Source organism: Camelus ferus, chromosome 13 (assembly GCF_009834535.1).
Source record: "Camelus ferus isolate YT-003-E chromosome 13, BCGSAC_Cfer_1.0, whole genome shotgun sequence".
Taxonomy (NCBI): Eukaryota; Metazoa; Chordata; class Mammalia; order Artiodactyla; family Camelidae; genus Camelus; species Camelus ferus.
This window is the reverse complement of record NC_045708.1, coordinates 10,638,582-10,653,906: the sequence shown is the minus strand read 5'-3', so window position 1 is coordinate 10,653,906 and position 15,325 is coordinate 10,638,582. Positions and strand designations below refer to the sequence as shown.

The window sequence follows — 15,325 nt, the reverse complement described above, 5'->3', positions numbered from 1 at the left end:
GCTGAGATGAGGAGGAGCTAGCCAGGAGCAGAACAGGGCAGAACATTCCATTCCAGGGAAAGGGGGGCAGTAGGGAAAACATGGGCTTTGAGGTCAGACTTAGGCTTAACTCTCAGCTCCCTGGTGTTGGCTGTGACCTGGGACAAGTTCCTTCCCCCTCCAGTGTGCTGTTTCCTCACCTGTAACACAGGGCAGCGGGACTGGATGCCCTCAGATGACGGCATGAATGCTTCCCTTTGCAGAACCGCTGGGGGCAGAGGCAGGGATCAGGCACGCCAGGGCCTGGCCCATAGTTGGTGCCCCACCCGTGGTGGCGCTGGCTGTTCCCACATCCCTCTTGCCTGGTTTCCAGAGCGCTCTGCTCACACAGTCTCTTTGCTCTGCAGCTGGATCCTGGATTAGGCCTGGGGAGAGTGGCATGGAGGTGTCTCCCCCTGTGTGATTTTCCTCTGAGGCTCCATGAGCTGCAGCCACCAGGGAGCCGGAAACCCCATGAGAGGAAGGCATCCATTCATCCGGTCGCCCTTCCCTTTGACTAGCTCCACTTCGGCCAGGTCAGAGCAGAGCTGTCAGCCCCAGTCTCGGGGTGCCCAGATGTGCACCTGCATGAAATTAGACATCTGGTTGGGGATGGGGGGGTCTACCCCTTGGCAAACAGCCTCAACCTCAGCCTCAACCTGCTGGGCCTCCCAGTCCTGGTTCTGCCCTTGCCCTTTCCTGCATCCTCCACTCTGCCTGCCTGGAGTCAGGTCAGTTCCACACTTATTTCCTGAGCACCTACTGTGTGTAGGGCCCTGTGCTAGTGGCTGGGCAGGGGTGCAGCAGTACAGAGCCGTGGGAGCCCCAGCACACTGTAGCAGGGGAAGGTGTAGGGGGCAAGTACAGATATGAGTAACATCAGTATCTGTGAGTGATTCCAGCTGTGTCATTTGCCAGCCTGTTACCTTGGGCAAATCACTTCTCTCTGAACCTCAGTTTCCTCTTGTAACCCAGGGTAGCAGTGCCTCCGCATGGACTCATTGTGAGGATTTGTTGGGATGAGTGTGGAACAATGTGCCTGGTGCTTAGCAGGTGTTCAGGTGAGCTCTTTTCCTCCTCCCATCATTCAGAGGACAGAGGTTTGGGGTTGTTATAGTGAGATGGACAAAGTGCTGAAGGTAAGGAAGACTTGGTTCCACTGGAGAATCTGAGAGACATGGTTCCTGTCAGCTAGCATCACTTTCCCGGTTTTTGTTTGGGGAGCCACACCCCTCTCAGTGCTTGCTGGAACTAAGTAGAAAGAAGCCGTATTTTTCCAGATTGGCAGGATGCAAGCTTAGCACTACTGTTGCTAATACTTGGACCAGAACAGAGGACAGCAGAGCAAAGATGATAGAGAAGGATAGATAACTGATTTCCATCACTTAAGCTGCTGGATCCAGCCATGCCTGAAGTCCTTCCTCTGGATCTCTGGAGCCAATGCATTTTTTTTTCTTGCTTTTTTCTTCAACTAGTTAAAACTATTTCTGTTGTTTAAGCAGAATCATGATGAGTACTGGTGAGACTCCATTGGTCTGGATAACCTCTTCCTCCTGGCAAATTCTGTACCACTGTCACCACTTTTAAGAAGCCTGCCCTGATTCCACATGTCAGGAGACATGTGAATCCTATCAATTCATCTCAAGGCTGCTGGGTTGAAACAGTATGTTTTACCCACCAGACTGGCAGCAGGGCTGTATCTTACTACTTGCTGTGTCTCCAGTGCCCAGCACAGTGCTTGGCACATAGAAGGGTCTCAGTAATTCTGACAAAATGCACAAGTAGGAGTAGAGGGTCTTGAGGCAAATTACATGAGAAGTAGTAAAGTAAAGAACTTGGGATTTGGAGTCAGATCCCCTTGAACCTGGATCTTGGCTCCCCCACTTATTAGCTCTGTGACCTTGAGCAAGTCAATTTCCCTGAACTTTGAGTTTTCTCCTGGGAAGATAGAGAAAAGAACAATCAACTCCTTATAAAGTTGTCCTGAAGGCTGGGGGAAAATGATGTAAGAAAAATGCATAGCACAGGGTTATAATTCCTCATGCAGCTCTTTGCAAATAAAATATAAATGTGCATCATCTTTCTCTATGTGGGGAGCAGTCTGGTGGACAGGATGGGGGAGGTGGGGGGCCTCTTCAGTCTCTTCCTCCCCTGAGATCTGTTCCTGCTTCTCCTGCCTGAGCCAGTGCTTCCTTCCCAGTACCCTTACCCAAATGTGTTCAGGGCCCTTCACATCAGAAGGGCTTGGCTGAGACTGAGTTGCAGTCCCTTCAGAGGGTGGGGGGCACTAGAGGCCACAGTCAGGCTCTGATCTAAGTGCCCTACCTCCATCATCCTGTTTGGTCTTCTCAACAAATGGGGAAACTGAGGCACAGGCAGCAACTTGCTTAAGGTCATCTCAGATAGTAAGCTTCATACAAACTTAGGTAGTCTGGTGTGGAGAAAAGGGAACCCTCCTACACTGCTGGTGAGAATGTAAATTGGTGCAGCCACTATAGAAAAACAGTACAGAGGTTCCTTAAAAAACTAAAGTTACCATATCCTCCAGCAATCCCCCTCCTGGGCATGCATCTGGAGAAAACTCTAATTTGCAAAGATACCTGCACCCCAATGTTCACAGCAGCACTATTTACAATAGCCAAGACGTGGAAGCAACCTAAACATCCAATGGCAGATGACTGGATAAAGAAGTTGTGGTATATATGTATACAATGGAATACTACTCAGCCATAAAAAAGAATGAAATAATGCCATTTGCAGCAACATGGATGGACCTAGAGATGATCATACTAAGTGAAATAAATCATACTGAGAAAGACAAATATCATATGATATCACTTATATGTGGAATCTAAAATATGATACAAATGAACTTATTTAATAAACAGAACAGACTCACAGACATAGAAAACAGACTTATGGTTACCAAAGGGGAAGGGGGGAGGGATAAATTAGGAGTTTGGGATTAGCAGATACAAATTACTGTATGTGAAATAGATAAACACCCACGAAACACAATGGGAATAAAACCACAACATGGGCACTGAAGTACCCTCTAAGCCCACTGGCTTCACTTTCCCAGGGCTTTCATCCTTGGGTGACGAAATTCAGCTAAACCAGCAGCTACGGTCCCTCATCCCCAATGATGACGTGAGAAGGCTCATTTCTCATGTGGTGCAGACTTTGAAAATGGACTGCTCTGAGACCTTCGTGAAGCTGGCCTGTGCCAAGCTCGTCTCCAGAACAGGCCTCCTGATGAAGCTTCTCAGTGAGCAGCAAGAAGTAAAGGTGTCCAAGGCGGCGTGGGATAATGACCTACGGAAAGCCGAAGCTATATCCGTGAGAGCACAGAAGCCCAGAGGGAACAGAAAGGGCAGAAGTCAAGTGAGGTGAGGACAACACCTGAAACACGGGGACCTGGACTTTTACTCGGTGTAGGACATGCCATGAAAGGGCGGGACTCTGGAGACTGAGAAGGATGCTTGGGCTGGACTGGAGAAAATTCAACGTGCTTGGGGGAAAATGGAAAAGGAGCAGAGTCCTCCTGCTGCTCTGGAGAATTTTCAGCCTCCTTATAGGCTCTGGAGTTATGATAACTGCTAGATCCAGGGGTTTAACTGTGATCTTAGGCATCACTGGATGCTGAGCTCCATTTGGACCTACAGGTGAGAATGTCACCTCATTATGTACTGGAGGTTGAGCTGCAACATCTGTAGAAGACTCTGGAGGCTGAGTTGGGTGCTCATGCTGGACTGGAGAAGGTTCAGCATTTTCAGAGGGGGCTGGATGCTGATCCGGAGCCTCCTAATAAAGGTTCCAACTGCTCAGGGGACATGGTAGACTGAGGCCTCTTATTGGGGTGGAGAAGGTTTCAACTTCATTTGTGGACCCTGGAGTTACGGTAAATGCGAGATCCACAGGTTTAACAGTGACACTGGACCTCTGCAGAGACTGAGCTTGATCCTGGCCTGGAGGAGAAACTGTTGTCACATCATCCTCTTGAGAATGAGCTGGAGAGGGTTCAGCCTCAGCAGGAGACTCTGGATGCTGAGCTGTGCTTTCCCGCCAGGTTGCAGGCAGTTTAACTTCTTCGTCTGGATGCTATGGATACTGAGTTGGGGCCTCCTGTTGTGTTGAAGTTTTCTCACGTGCAACAGGTTCTGGAAATTGAGCTGAAGCCTCCTGTTGAACTGGCAAATGTTCAACTTAACTTCCTCAGGTGGCTGTGGAGGTCTGGTGGAGGCCGGTTGGAGGCCTCATGCTGGGTTGTAGAAAATCCCACATTATTAGTAAGGGGCGCTGAGGGCTGAACTGAAGCCTTGTGCTGATTTGGAGAAGGTCCCACCTCTGTAGTGGATTCTGCTGTTAACGGCACTCAGGTTTGCCAGTGACACTGGATAAGTTTGAATGCTGAGCTGGTGGTGACTTGGAGTTGAAGCTGTCACTTCACTGATGCTCTGGAGGTTGAGCTGGCTTTTCCTGTTGAGTTGGAGAAGGTTCCACCTCCCCAGAAGAAGGCTCTGGAGGCTGAGCTCATTGCTCCTGCAAAGTTGCAGAAGATTCTACCTCTGCTGGAGACGGAGCTGGGGTCTCCTGCTGGGTTGGAAAAGATGCTGCCGCATTAGGGAGCCCTGGAGATTGAGCTTCTCCTGGGTTGGAGAAGTTTCAGCTTCTCCAAAAGACTCTAACAGCTGAGCTGGGGTCTCCTGCTGGGGTTTCCTGCTGGGGTTTCCTGCTGGGTGACTGGTTTCACCTCCTCAGGATGCTCTGTAGACTGAGCTTGGGTCTCCTGCTGGGTTGAAAAGGGTACAACTTCCCCATTAGGCTCATAAGGCTGCGCTGGTTGTCCCTGTTTGCTTGCAGAAGTCTCAGCTTCCTCAAGAGGCTCTGGAGGCTGACCCATGGCATCCTGCTGGGCTGGAGAAGGTTCTGCCTCCACAGAATACTCAGAGGCTGAGGCAGCGCCTCCTGCTGGGCTGTATAGTAAATTCACCTTCCTTAGTAGGCTCTGGAGTGATCGATCCTAAGTTCCAAATCCACCGGTTTAAGTGTAACATTGGACAAGTTGGAATGAGCTTGATACTTAATTCCAGGTCGAGCTGCTACCTCATCACTTGCTGGAAATTGAGGTACATTCTCAGTAGGGAACCCCAGAACTTGCACTGGGGCCTCTTGCTGGAGTAGAGAAGATTCATACTCAGGGCGCTCTGAAGGCTGAGAAGGGGCCTCCTGCTGAACCGGAGAAGTTTCAACCGCATTTGTGACCTCTGGAGTTAGAGTAAGTGCCAGATCCAGAGGGTTAACAGTGACCCTGTGCAGGTCTGACTGCTGAGCTTCATTCTGATTTGGAACGTTCATCTCATGATGTGTTAATTATTGAACTAAAGCCTCCTGAAGCCCTCCCTCCCCCTGAGGGACTGAAGTGCCCACTCCCTCAGGGGTCCCTGAAGGCTGAGACCGAGCCCCTGCTGAAGCGGAGGTGGTTCTATCTCTTCAGTGGTCTCTGGACGCTGCGCCTGGGCCTCTGCCTGGGGCGGAAAAGGTTCAACCTTCTCAGGGGTCTGTGGATTTTGAGCAAGGGCCACTTGCTGGGGTGAAGAGTCAGCCTCCTCAGTGGGCTCCGGACGATGAGTTTGGGCCTCCCGCAGGGATGAAGCAACTTCAGTGCTCTGGAAGTTGATCTGGGCTTCCCACAAAACACAAAGGTAGGCTCTCCTCCGGATAAAAGACATCCATACTGGATTCTAGATAATCGTCTTGCAACTGTTTGTGTAGATCCTGAGGTTTTTTTTCCCAACATGGCCTGTAGTTCCAATAACAACTTCGGCAAGTTGTCGATGCTGAACTAAACCTTTCTTCCGGTTTGCGGGTGAAACAATAAACTTTGTTGATTTTGGGAAAAAAAACAAAACAACAAGGTCCTATATTCAATATCTTGTAATAACCTATAATGAAAAAGAATATATATATGTATAGCTGAATCACTATGCTGTCCACCAGAAACTAACGCAAGCTTGTAAATCAACTATACTTAAAAAAAAAAAAAGTAGATAGCCAGAACAATGTTAAAAAAAAAAAGAAAAGAAAAATCAATGGAAAGAACTAACTGAACCACAGTTCCAGCCTTACGGAGTTTCCCACTCTCAGGCCTGTGTGCCCTTGGGCCAGGCAGGGCCCAGTCTCCAGACCTGGCTGTGATAACATCGTCTGGCTTTTAATCCCCTCCAGGTCCAGGGGCCTGAGCCGGCTCTGGCTGGACCCGCTGGTTCCCACCGGCAGGCCACTCACTTAGCAAATCATCATAGGCTTCAAAGTGAGAGGCTGGAAGCATGGGGTGGGCCTTGGAGGGGCCATGGGTCTCAGCAAGTTAGAAAGGCCCCTCCTTGACCCAGGCCTTGAAGGTCAGAGCCCCTTCTCTGGGCAGAGGGTGGAAATCCTGGTGTCACTTAATTTGGAGGGTCCCTGAGCCTGCCTGCTGCTTGCCAGGGCCAGGGCCCTGTTCCCTCATTGATCCCAGGCCCATCCTGAGCCCCGATCCCCACTGCAAGCCTCCACCCCGGCAACATCTGTCCAACACCCACTGCTCTCTGGCAGTGAGCGCCGCTATCTCCGAGACCTCTCCTTACAGAAGTGTGAAGTGGTCTAGGCCCTGCCATGGTCCCCAGCTGGCCTCCCCACTTCTCTCTTCACTGGAGGTGGGCTTACTGTGAAGTTAGTGAAATTTAGGCTCAAGCCTCTCACTCGCATGGCCCCTGTGAGGACTAGGGGTCACTGGGAGCTATGGAGTGTTCTAGGAGGGAAGAGCAGCCAGTTTACACTCAGGAAACATTTTCCTTTAAGTGTTTCTGGCATTTTGTCCAGAGAGATGTCAGAAGAACAGACCTAAATCTCCAGGGTTCTGGCAATTTGTCGTGCTTTTCTTTCTCATTCTTAATCAGTATTCATTTTCATACGAATTTCTTGTTCCTAATGGGGGCCCTTAAAATTGGATTCACCTGGCCCTTACTCCGTATAGTCCATTCTCCAAGCCGGCCTGACCATCCCGCTAAAGCAGCATGTGGTCATCGCCAGCCCCCATGCTGCTTCTGTGGCTCCTGCTGCTCCTGGGGAAAATGCCAAACCTCTCTGGTGTCCTGGGTGATCCAGCCCTAGCCCACCTCTGCGGCAGCATTTCCCGCCACTGTGCCCCTCAAGCCCTCTGCTCCAGCCACCCTGACCCTCCCTCTGCCCCTCAGGCCACTCAGGAGTCTTAAGACCTTGGGGATGGGGGCTATAGCCCAGGGGTAGAGCATGTGCTTGGTGTGCATGAGGTCTGGGGTTCGATCCCCAGTGCCTCTGTTAAGGGGATAAATAAATACATTAAAGTGTGTGGGACTGTATTTTAAAAAAGAAGGGAAAAAACAAAGAAAGACCTGCCTGGACTTCACCCCTCTTCCCCCATAGCCTGGAAACTCCCCCTCAACCTTCAGAATTTGGTGCCCACAACTGTTCCTCAGCAAGGACTCTCTGGACCCCAGACCACATCACACACCTCACAGCACCTGGACCCTCCATCAGTGCTGACCATACCTGTGTCAGGTAACCCTGCTCTGCACTCGGAGGTCCCCATCTCATTCACCCGGTTGTTTAGGACAAAAATCTAAGAGCTCCCCCAGATTCCTCTCTTCCTCTTAAGCCCACATCTAATTGATTGGGAAATCCTATCAACTTTTTAAAATATGTTCAGAATCCAACCCCTCTGGCTACCTCCATGGCTACCACCTTAGTCCAAGCCCCCATCATCTCTCCAGGGTTATTTCAAATACTTCCACACAGGCTTACTATTTCTATATGATCTATTCTAAAAAAAAAGCAAGGAGAGGAATCCTATAAAAATGTAAGTCAGATTACGTCAGCTCCGTGTGCAAATCCTCCGCTGGCGGCCCACCACAGGACTCTGAAGTCCTAACGCTGCCCATGGCCCTGAGTGATTCTGGTCCCCGCCCACCTCTGTGACCTCATTACTGCCACTCCATCCTCTGTCAGGCATTCCAGCCATGCTACATTTCCTGCTGTTCTGAAAATTCTCCCAGCTTGTTCCCACCTGGGGGCCTTTGCTCGTGCTGTTCTCTCAGTCTGAGGCATTCCTCCCCCAGCAACTTCCAAAAAGGCCCCGGAGGACCCTCACCCTCTGCCATGCCCTTGTGTAATCCCTTCCTCTCAGGGGTGGGCTAGACCCAGCGACTTGCTTCTAACCAACAGAATACAGCAAAAACATTGTCATGTGGCTTTAAACACTCGGTGACAAAGACTGTGACATCTGTCTTCTCTCTCTCCGTCACTTGCTGGCTCTGATGAAGCCAGTTGCCGTCCTGTGGGCTGCCCCATGGAGAGACCCACGTGGCAAGGAACTGAGGGAGACCCCTAGCCAACAGCCAGGGAGGAACTGCTTCCATTGATCCAATAGCTCCTGAGAAACTGAATCCTCTCAACAACCATGTGAGAGAGCTTAAAAGTGAATATGGCCCTGGTTGAGCCTTAAGATGACACCAAAGCCTCAGCTGACACCTTGACTGTGGCCAATGAGAGACCTTGAGCCAGAGGACCCAGCCAAGCTGCAGCCAGCTTCCCAACCCACAGAAAAAGTGAGGCAATAAATGTCTGTTGTTTTCAGCTGCCAAGCTTTGGGGTCATTTGTTATGCAGCTGTAGATAACAAATACACCCTCCCTAGCCCCCGTCACCCCATCCCCTTTACCCAGCTTTGTTTTTTTTCTCCTAGCACCAGTGCCTCCTGCTCATCCCCAGTGCCTGCCCCAGAGCCTGGCCTCATGCAGATGTTCAGTAATAGGGGACGAAACGCAGGACACTCAAAGGGACAATGCCATACATAGCTCAGAAAAGCCACAAGTAGGGGGCTCAGGAGGGAGGAGGCAGGCTCACCCCGGTCCCAGCTGCTCCAGAGTTTACCATCACCTCTTAGCGAGTACTGGGGGCTCTGGTCTCCCACCTCTTCAGAAGGATGCTGGTTTGGGATCCGAGAGAACAAGGTGAGCTTCATGTCCCTGTTCCAGACTTTACCTTTTTGATTTCCTCTGCTGTCTGGACTTCAGGCCTAAAATGCCTTACTTAGAATGATCTAATTTTTATACCCTTGTCAGACTTTTCACAAAAATGATTTAATAGATAAGAATCCTATTCTAGACCATATGGCCCAATTTTTGTTTGGAAAATGGTCCTTGTGCCCATAAAAAGGAAAGTTCTGCCCAGTCCAGTCTCCTCCCAGCCCTGTCCCCACTGGGTCCCAGGCTATGCTGGGTGTGGGGAGGCCAGGGAACCTTCCAGCAAAAACATCAGGCCGGAGCTGGAACCCAGTGCTCAGTCTGGGTCTGGCAAGAGGCTGGCCCTGTGCCCACCTAACTGAGCCATTTCCTCCTAGACTGGGGCAAGTTTCCTGCCCAGAGGGAACCAAGCACATTCCCAGGCAGAGGGGGCTGGGTCCTGGGTTGGGGGAGGGGGCACCCACAGGCATTTCCCCCACCTCAGCTACTCTGGGGCTGAGAGACCCCTCCTGGGGGTAGGACAGAGAGCGAAGGATCAGAAGTGGGGCTCGAGCTATCGGTCGGGTGGCTGTTCCTGGAGAAATGGGCTGAAACCACCACGTCCAGTCTTGGGCCTGCCTGTCCCTGTATCTCAGGCACGCCCCAGGGTGGGGAGTGGAATCCTGGGGCAGAGTCTGCCCCAAAGCAGGAGCCTTTGTGTGACCATGGTGGCCTTTGCTGAGAAGTGGGACCCATCAGAACCTGGAATCCTCCAAGAACCTTCACCAGGTCCCACCTCCTCCCTGGTGCCTCCCTTGCCTCTTCCAGACAGCCTGACCTGCACGATCCCTTTGGAAGCTTCCTGGCTGGGAGGCTTTGCCCTGTGGGATCCCTCCTGGGAGAGGACCCCTAAGCTGGGGCCCTCAATTCTCATGAAGCCAAACTGCCCTGTGGCTGGCTGCCTGAGCCACAGAATATGGCTGTGATGGAGCCCCAGGATTACCTGGGTAAAAGGGGGCTGGAACCACATTCCAGAACCTGCCAAGAATGGACCTGCCACATTTTTCATGCCCACCTCTGTTAGTTTCCCTGGCCCCAATTCTTCAACGAGAAGAAGCACTTGAACTCTGGAAAGTCAGACTACCTGAATTCAAATCCCAGCTTTGCCACTGACTCATTGTGTGCTCTTGAGCAAGTTACTTAACCTTTGTGAGCCTCAGTTTCTGAATCTGAAAAAAGAGATAACAGTACCTGCCTCTTGTGGCTGATGTCAAAATGAAATGAGATAAGCACCCAACACATGACAGTTTTTCTTCTAACAGGCTCAGAGAGGGGCAGCAGCCCACCCAAGGTCACACAGCGGGTAAGCAGAGGAGCTGGTACCCAACCTTTTCCCATACACTCTGTGGCCTTCATGAGCTGGGCCCTGCAGAGATAGGAGACCGAATAGGGCTGAGATGAGAAGGATCCTCATGTCAGGGTCGGAGGCTGGGGACCCAAAGGCACTGATTGAGGCCTTTTTAGTATCGTGGTCCCTTCAGTTGTTTCTCAGCCTAGGATGGGACAGGATACGGGCATCATCCACCCAAGGCGGCAAGTGGGTGCCAGACCGTGTGTCCATCCACACCCCCGCATTCCCATAACCTCAGCTACTTCAGTATTAAATTCCTGACCCCCAGGGACCCAGCCCAGCACATACCCCACGGCCAGCCCCAGCCAGAAGAGATTTGTAGCCTAAGAAAAGCCTCTTTATCTCTCTATGTGTTCATGATTCTAAAAGAAATCTGAGAAAATCATCTTTATTATTCGTGCAGAGGGCAAGGGAGGCCGGTAAAGGGGAAAACTTCTGAGGATACAGTTTTCTTCTGTCCCCCAAGTCCTCTGGGAAGGCAGGCCTGCTGTATCCATTGCCTGCCCTGAGAAAAAGAGAGTTAACCCAGTGGCCTTCAGGTGCCCCCACCCTCTGAGGGTCCCAGCCCCACATCCTCCCCTCCTGGGGGCCCCCAGTGCTCCAGGTGGGGGCCAGCCCTGCCATTCTGCCTGCAGGCAGCATCCTGGGGTCAAGGTCTCCAGGTCCTTAGGCCTGAGAAATTCCAAGTCTTTGCTGAGGCCAGTCAGGAGGGGGTCATCCCTGGGGGCTGGGCAGGTGCAGAGGGCCGGGGTGGGCTTGGAGCTGAAACCAAAGGCCTCTGGGGTGGAAAATCCTGAAAGAAGGCAGGGAGAAAAGGATGGAGGACTCAATTCCCCACCCGTAGGGAGGGTCTCAGGCCTCAAATTAGCTAGGACCTTTCTCCCCTTTGGGGCCTCTGGGGCACAGGATAGAGTGGGATATGGATGGGGTGGGGGTGTCCCTCAGTTGCCCCATTCCTAGTGATCCTGGTTACCAAGGGGTCAAAACTTAACACCAAGTGGGAGAGGGGATACCAGCTCCCTCCACCCCCCAACTCCAAGAGAGGTCACCCCAGCTCTTCTTAAACTTGTTGAGGCTCCCAGGGCTGTCTGGAGCAGGGCTTTTGTGTCTGGGGGCTGCACCGGGTGGGGGTGCCCACCTGCATCTGGCAGAGATCTAACAGGGTGCGGATGCCCACCAGGCACCAGAGCTCGCCCAGCAGGGAGACAAGGATGCCCAGGAGGTCCAGCCAGCGGCCCACCGTCAGCAGCAGCACGAAGAGGCCGCCCATGCGCACCAGCACCGTGTGGACCTGGCTCTGCAGGCCGGGGTGCTGCCGCTGCTCCTCTGGGGAGACAGGTGCCCGTCACCGTCTGCCTGCCCGGGACCTGGGGCCCCACCCTGAGGTCCAACTGTGTCGGGGCCTGGACCTCCCAGCTCCCTGACCCACTTTCCTCAGTGGGAACCTTCCCCTCCCCAGGCAGTGCCCCCTCTTCCTTCTAGCTCTACTCCAGCTCTAAGCAACCCCAGGGCACCAGGCATTTCCTCCTCCCAGGCCTCACTGCCCACCCGCCTCCTCCTGCCGTCAGAACAGAGCAGCCAGCCTCCCGTTGCAGGAGTCACCCTGACGCCTCTCTTCCCTGCACCCCCAGGTCTGATCCAACAGTAAGCCCTGCGGCCTCTTTCTGCCAACAGATGTGGGTCCAGCCACTTGCTTCTCTTGCAGCAGCCTCCTCGCTGGGCTCCCGGCTCCTGGTCCTGACTCTACAACTCAGTGTGTACTCAGCAGCTGTGGCCTTCTAAACACACTAATGAGATGAAATCATTCCTCTGCTTATAATCCTCCCAGGACTTCCCACTGCATTTAGAGTGGGACTTGACTCCAAACTCCTTACCTTTGGAGGTCCTGCTCCATCTGACTTCAGCCTCATCTCATCTTGAACTTGGTCCCCCTTGCTCATTACCCTCAGCCATCCTGGTTTTCTTGTTGTTCATCAAGCATGCTAGGCTTATTCCCGCCTCAGGGCCTTTGTACCTGCTGCTCTCGCTCTCAGCCTGATTGCCCTTCCTTGTCCTGACTCTTCCATCCCATCCTTACCCTGCAGCCAGGTGGCTCCTCCTACAGCTCAGATCTGCCCAGGTCACTCTTCCCTGCTTAAAACCCTGCAACGCTTTCTCATCAGACTGCCTCACTTGGCTGATGACAGCTCTCCATCAGGCCCCTGTGAGCCCTGCCAGCCTCATCTCCTCCCGGGGCCTCGGGTGACAACGACACTCCCACTGTTTCAGCTGTTTGATGCTGCCCTGACTTGTCTTACCTCTGGGATTTGGCATAAACGGTTCCCTCTGCCAGGATCTCCTTTCCCTTCTCACCTCTCTCAGGGGCTCCTGTTTATCCTTCAAGGCCCAATTCAAGCACTGTCCTCCAGGGCGCCCCTTTGCACTGTACTCTTCTCTGAGCAGCCCCACCGCATGGGCCCTGCCACTGGGCTGGGTGCTCTAGGATGGCAGGGGCGGGATTTGACTGTCATCGGCCTCCCCACGGCCTGACACAGCTCTGGGCCCGGGTCAGGCAGTGGGACGTGAGTGCCGGGTGGATGAACCCCTGGCCGCGGCCCTTACCCTGCATGTAGATGACCAGCAGTGTGTAGCAGATGGTGAGCGGCATCCAGAAGCGCACGGCCTCTGAGGTGGTCAGGAAGTCCCGGTTGATGAGGGCCACAGCCGCCAGATTGCCCACGGCAAAGGTCATGGCCAGGGCGCGGCCCAGCAGCCGGGGGAGGCTGTGAGCGCCGGCCAGCAGGCCCAGGCAGACCCCGCAGTACCGCTGGCCGCTGTGCAGCTCGTAGAGCTGGCAGACGTGCTGGCGGAGGCGCCGGGCGCCAGTGCTGAGCAGCGCGGCCAGCCCGACGCCCAGCAGCAGGTTCAGCGTGCGGTGAGGGGCGCCCTCCTGCAGGAAGCTCAGGCCACAGGTCAGCCCACAGCCCAGTGAGTACTGGCACACGAGGTACAGCTGCAGCTTCTCGGAGCCCCGGGAGCCCTGGGGGAGGTGGCAGAAGAAGGGCCACGATGGCGGGGGCTCAGGCCACTCCTCGCCGTGGGAGGACCAAGAGGGTGTCAAGGTACAGATGCTCCACTCAGCACTCCACGCTCCACTTCAGGCTCCATTCGGCTGGAGCCTGAAGGGACCTCAGGGATCATTTCCAAAGAGGAAACGCTGACTTCAGGTCAGGCCCTAATGGGAACGTTTCTTTCAGCTTAATTTCAATCATGATTATGACTTGAGGCCTATGTGCTTGCTTGCTGAAGGGTAGTGGCTCAGAGCCATGATGACCTGGGTTCAAAGCCCGGCTCTACTGCTTGCTGGTTGTTGACCACAGACAAGCCACTTACCCTCTCTGAGCCTCAGTTTCCTATCTGTGAAATGGGCATCACAGCAAACCTTCACGCCTGCGGTTGTGAGGACGAGATGATGCACTCAGAGCACCTAGCGCAGTGCCTGGCTCGTGGGAAGCTCTGGACACCCAGGAGCTGCTGCTATTACCTTTGTGGACTAGGGATGTGTCCACTCTGAGTGGAGACTTGGCTTCGGCCATCACAATTGGGCCCAGTTTCCCATGTTCTTGGGTGAAAACTAGGCCCTAGGGCCAGGCAGTCCTCAGCCACCACTGCCCCATGGTCTCACCTTGTCCAGGGAAAGCAGTGTGGAGACAGACCGGAGGGAGAACTCGAGCACCACAAAAGCAGCCACCCGGACCCCCACGACGGTCAGGATCAGAGCCAGCCCTGCCAGGTGCACGGTCTCCAGCGAGGCCCACCTGGCCCGCAGTCGCTCCTTTTCGAGCTGCCGCTCCGGGTTGCTGTGGGGGCAGAGGGGGAGCGGGCAGAGGGGCAGAACCACTAGCCTCAGCCATGGTAGGGGGTCCTGGTGCCCCCAGCCACACCCTGGCAGAGAGGGAAGGGGTGGTCTCTTCCCCCCAGTCTCCCCTTGGAGGCTAGAGTTGCAATGTGGGCCGGTGGGAGGGCGGACTGGGGGTCTGGGAGTGGGCCGGGGAGGTGGGCACTCACTTGGCACAGACCACGAAGAAGTAGACCTTCAGGAGGTTGTTCAGGACCGAGACTCCACAGGCCCCGACGAGGCCTGACAGGGGCAGTAGGGAGGGTAGGCGTGCTTGGTAGGGTTAGAGGAGGGGGCAGCCTCAGTGTGGGGGATCCACGTGGGAGGGGTCCGCCCTGCCCTGAGCAGGTGCCCTGGAGGGAGTGAGATCAGGGAGGTGCTCACCTTGCAGGAGGACATCGGGGAGGCCAGAGACCCACTCGAGGGAGGGGAGACTGGGGAGCCAGGAGGGGAGGGAGAGCAGGGAGAACATGGCGGCCGCTGGGATCCAGCCCCAGCCCCTGGCCAGGTCTGCACCGTCACAGTCACCGCCCCGGGCAAAGGTGTCCAGGAGGGGAGGGGAGGGGCTAGGAAGGGTCAAAGCCTAGGGAAAGGCAGGGGAGGGGAGGAGACCTAGGGGCTAAGAGCCTCCCAGGTCACAGGGCTGACTGCCTCCTAGATGCTCCCCAATTGGCAGCATGGGGTGAGGGCATCTCTGGGTGGGCTGGTCTCTGTCCTGCTTAAGTCTGGTGCCAACTTTTCTCACACTTGCCACATGGCACCTTCCTGAGGTCCCAGGCCTCATCTGTTCTCCTCTAGCCTCTGGTCTGAGTTCTACCTCTCAGCCTGAAGTGGGGGAGGGGGGTTTCTATCCCCCACCAGCCTGGGGTTGGGATCCAGCTCTGGGCGCCCCCCTCCTCTGCCGCTATGCAGCCGGTCTTGACCATCCTCCCCGTGTCCACTAGGTGGCAGGCCTCACATGGGCCTGAGCGGCGGGGCTGGCCTGCCCCAATTCTTCTGG

At 54.2% G+C, this 15,325-nt stretch overlaps 2 protein-coding genes across 4 annotated transcripts; one reads left to right on the top strand and one right to left on the bottom strand.

The window, feature by feature from the left end:
* The first annotated feature begins 2,920 nt into the window (after positions 1 to 2,920).
* On the top strand, positions 2,921 to 5,615 carry LOC116668191 (leucine-rich repeat-containing protein 37B-like). Its single transcript, XM_032494799.1, is given in 3 exon segments — positions 2,921 to 3,345; positions 3,348 to 3,407; positions 5,457 to 5,615. Coding segments are annotated over 3 exon segments (510 nt in total). The 5' UTR covers positions 2,921 to 3,054.
* Positions 5,616 to 10,801: 5,186 nt separating this feature from the next.
* Positions 10,802 to 15,284, bottom strand: TMEM82 (transmembrane protein 82). 3 transcript variants are annotated; one of them, XM_006188242.3, is made up of 6 exons: positions 14,710 to 15,284; positions 14,496 to 14,568; positions 14,113 to 14,287; positions 13,050 to 13,467; positions 11,587 to 11,774; positions 10,802 to 11,241 (listed from the first exon to the last, which is right to left on the bottom strand). In XM_006188242.3, the coding sequence occupies exons 1-6, from the start codon at positions 14,795 to 14,797 to the stop codon at positions 11,152 to 11,154; spliced, it is 1,032 nt and encodes a 343-aa protein (XP_006188304.1). In that variant the 5' UTR covers positions 14,798 to 15,284; the 3' UTR covers positions 10,802 to 11,151. The 3 variants fall into 3 exon arrangements, with proteins under 3 accessions (XP_006188304.1, XP_014417707.1, XP_032351141.1); XM_032495250.1 differs by lacking the exon at positions 10,802 to 11,241 and adding an exon at positions 12,801 to 12,926 and having other exon boundaries at positions 11,645 to 11,774; XM_014562221.2 differs by lacking the exon at positions 10,802 to 11,241 and having other exon boundaries at positions 11,632 to 12,926.
* Positions 15,285 to 15,325: the final 41 nt, after the last annotated feature.

What these genes read in the sequence shown, in the direction of transcription:
- TMEM82 (XM_006188242.3), bottom strand. Translation starts at nt 14,797, where the DNA reads ATGTTCTCCCTGCTCTCCCTCCCCTCCTGGCTCCCCAGTCTCCCCTCC. An exon ending in TTCTTCGTGGTCTGTGCCAA is followed by an intron (nt 14,288 to 14,495) that starts GTGAGTGCCCAC and finishes CTGCCCCCACAG; the next exon opens with CAACCCGGAGCGGCAGCTCG. An exon ending in CACTGCTTTCCCTGGACAAG is followed by an intron (nt 13,468 to 14,112) that starts GTGAGACCATGG and finishes CACCTCCCCCAG; the next exon opens with GGCTCCCGGGGCTCCGAGAA.